The following is a 2,556-nucleotide window of genomic DNA, read 5'->3' on the forward strand; positions in this document are numbered from 1 at the left end:
ATATATATTAATCTCGTTTTGAGACTGATTTACTAAACGAGAACAGAATGTGTAAGATTATTTATCCTGTTAGCCTGGACATTTGACTCAAATTAAGTTAATGTTCCTTTTGCACTTGGTAAGATTCTTGAAATAAGAAAAAATTAAGTCAAATTAAGTGACTTCAATTTTACTGAGTGCAATTGTTTTTGTGGGTAAACAGTTACAAAATAAATCTGGGGTTGGATTACAGACCTTCCTCACCTCCTGTTGCGAGCTGCAGCAGTCGCAGCAGCAGCTGCAGGCTCTTGTCGCTCTTCCGTACAGGCAGGTAGACGTTGGTGCTGATCCTGCTCAGAGTGTCCAGCAGGGGGCGCAGCAGAGACTCCAGGACGCTACTGACCTCTGCTCCCAGGCGGATCCGCTCCACGTCCACACACAGCAGAACGGCTCGGGCCAGCTTATCAGCCTCTCTGCAGTCAGGCAGCCTCTCAGGCTGGCCTGTGTGACAGGAAGCATCACGTCAGAAACTCAGACACAGTTATTCTGTTTATTCATGAGAGTGTCAGAGCAGAATTACCCGTACTAGCTGGAACCTGGAGATAGGAGAGTACTTCACTTTGAACATAAGCTCTGATGGTTTCCTTTCTTGTGTCAGCATCCTCATCCTCARCTAACATTCTGGGCTTGAAACTGTTTTCATGTTCCAAAAGCCAGGCACACAGCTGCAAATGTGTCAAATGATCAGTTGAATGTCTAAAACATAACATTTCTAGAAATATAACACATGTCAACAGTAAACCTGATTCCAGAGCTCCGTCCCTCTACACAACGATTCATCGGCACGGAAATGTGTCAGGAAACTAAACATGTCATCCAGGGTCACTTCACTCTGGAATAAAAGAAAAATGTTTACTTATTTTGCTTTTAAAATATGTGTTAGAAAAATAAATCAAGTTGGGGAAGAAAAAAATTAATTAAAAACTGCAGAAAAATCTTAAAATGCACCAAAACAGTGACTCCCACAGATAGTTTTGCTCCTGGTTTAAACTATCAGAAGCAATAATTGAATCTGATGGGAAATTTTTTATATTTTATTTGTAATTCAGTTAGAAAGTTAATTGAGTTTAAAACGATTTGAATAAAGTAGAAAAATAAGTCATTTTCATGTTTCGTTTTGAGGTTAAACATTTTTAATTTAGCACCTTGCTTTAATTAGCAATTTAAAAATAATGTGAAATGTTAACCAGTATCTGTTTATTTTGCTATTTTGTTTATTATTTTATGTATAAGTACCTAAAATTAAAATACTGTCAACTGTCTTACCACTGCTGTGAGACAGAGGGCGCTGTTTAACAAAAAACACTGAGCAGCTCCTCTCAGCAGGACCTGATGGGTGATCATGGTGCAGCGCAGCACCTCTCTGCAAAATGAAAGGCAAAAAAATAATCCTCCCTGTTTAGCATAAAGAACTTCAACCCTGTTTTAACTATAAAGACCATGAGTTACCTGAGAGCAGAGAGCCCGCTGTCCCTCAGCAGAGGACTCGGGGGGAGTTTGGACAGAGCCTGACAGACGAAGAGGAGGGGTACCGCGCACCAGTGCTTAGAGCCCAGCTGCTGAATCAGCTGAAGCAACACATGACCTGTGCAGATCACACTGTCAGGATTAAAAGGACAATTTAATCACGAAACATAAATCGACGCTTTAGTCAGATTCAGTTCGGTTGCACCTCTCTCTTCAGACGGCAGGCTGCTGAAGAAGGTGGACATAAAAATCTGGAGTTTTACAGCCAGCTCAGGACAGTCTCCTACACTCTGACCGGGTGACCTACAGGCAGACAAGACCTGGGTTAAAACTAGTGGGAAGATAATAAAATTATTTTTTTAAAGAATCAAAGGCAGCACAGCGGAGCAACAATAAGTCCGAGCTTCACCTCTGCTGCTTTTTTATGTGGTTTGCATGTTCTTCCTGCACATACAAAGATTTTCTCTAGGTGTTCTGTTTCCCTTCCACAGACAAAAAAATAAAACAAAACAAAACAAAAAAAATACACATACACTTTAGGTTAATTCACTCTAAAACCACATGTCAAACTCAAGACCACATTTGGTCTGTGGGTGATTTCCATCCGGACCACAAATGAGCCCCACCAGTTATATTTTTAACTTAATTTAATATAAAAATATTTTAAAATTAAAAATAAACTAATTCAAAGGATGAAACATAGCAATACTTGTCTGTCCCCCTGAGCAATTTAGTTGAATAGTATTACAAGCTGCTTTAAAGGCACAGGAGGCGAGGAAGGTCTGTAATCCAACCCCAGATTTATTTTGTAACTGTTTACCCACAAAAACAATTGCACTCAGTAAGATTTTGTCAATTCTTTTAGCCAAAATTGAGATTATCACTAAAGACAATAATAAAAAAACATGTCTAATCATTGCAGACAAAGACCATGTTTGATTATTTTTGCCTTATAAAAAGCTGTTTATATCTCCATGGTCGCGGGTCGCCACACAGGCAGCCGCCATCTTGCACCGCCATCTTGTCTACGAAGGCTCATGAAGGACAAAC

At 39.8% G+C, this 2,556-nt stretch overlaps 1 protein-coding gene across 2 annotated transcripts in view; it reads right to left on the minus strand.

The window, feature by feature from the left end:
- Window positions 1–2,556, minus strand: part of tarbp1 (TAR (HIV-1) RNA binding protein 1) — a 20,710-nt gene that overhangs the window by 13,478 nt on the left and 4,676 nt on the right. The window contains exons 6-11 of one of the 2 annotated variants that reach the window (XM_014009928.1): window positions 1,712–1,809; window positions 1,489–1,624; window positions 1,306–1,402; window positions 782–871; window positions 560–704; window positions 244–480 (exon numbers count right to left, since the gene is read on the minus strand). In XM_014009928.1, the coding sequence (XP_013865382.1) occupies window positions 244–480; window positions 560–704; window positions 782–871; window positions 1,306–1,402; window positions 1,489–1,624; window positions 1,712–1,809 (803 nt within the window). Of the gene's footprint in view, window positions 1–234; window positions 481–559; window positions 705–781; window positions 872–1,305; window positions 1,403–1,488; window positions 1,625–1,711; window positions 1,810–2,556 lie in introns of both variants that reach the window. The other variant, XM_014009863.1, reaches the window with a different exon arrangement.

The sequence above is a fragment of the Austrofundulus limnaeus genome, unplaced genomic scaffold, assembly GCF_001266775.1.
Source record: "Austrofundulus limnaeus strain Quisiro unplaced genomic scaffold, Austrofundulus_limnaeus-1.0 Scaffold0, whole genome shotgun sequence".
Classification (NCBI taxonomy): Eukaryota; Metazoa; Chordata; class Actinopteri; order Cyprinodontiformes; family Rivulidae; genus Austrofundulus; species Austrofundulus limnaeus.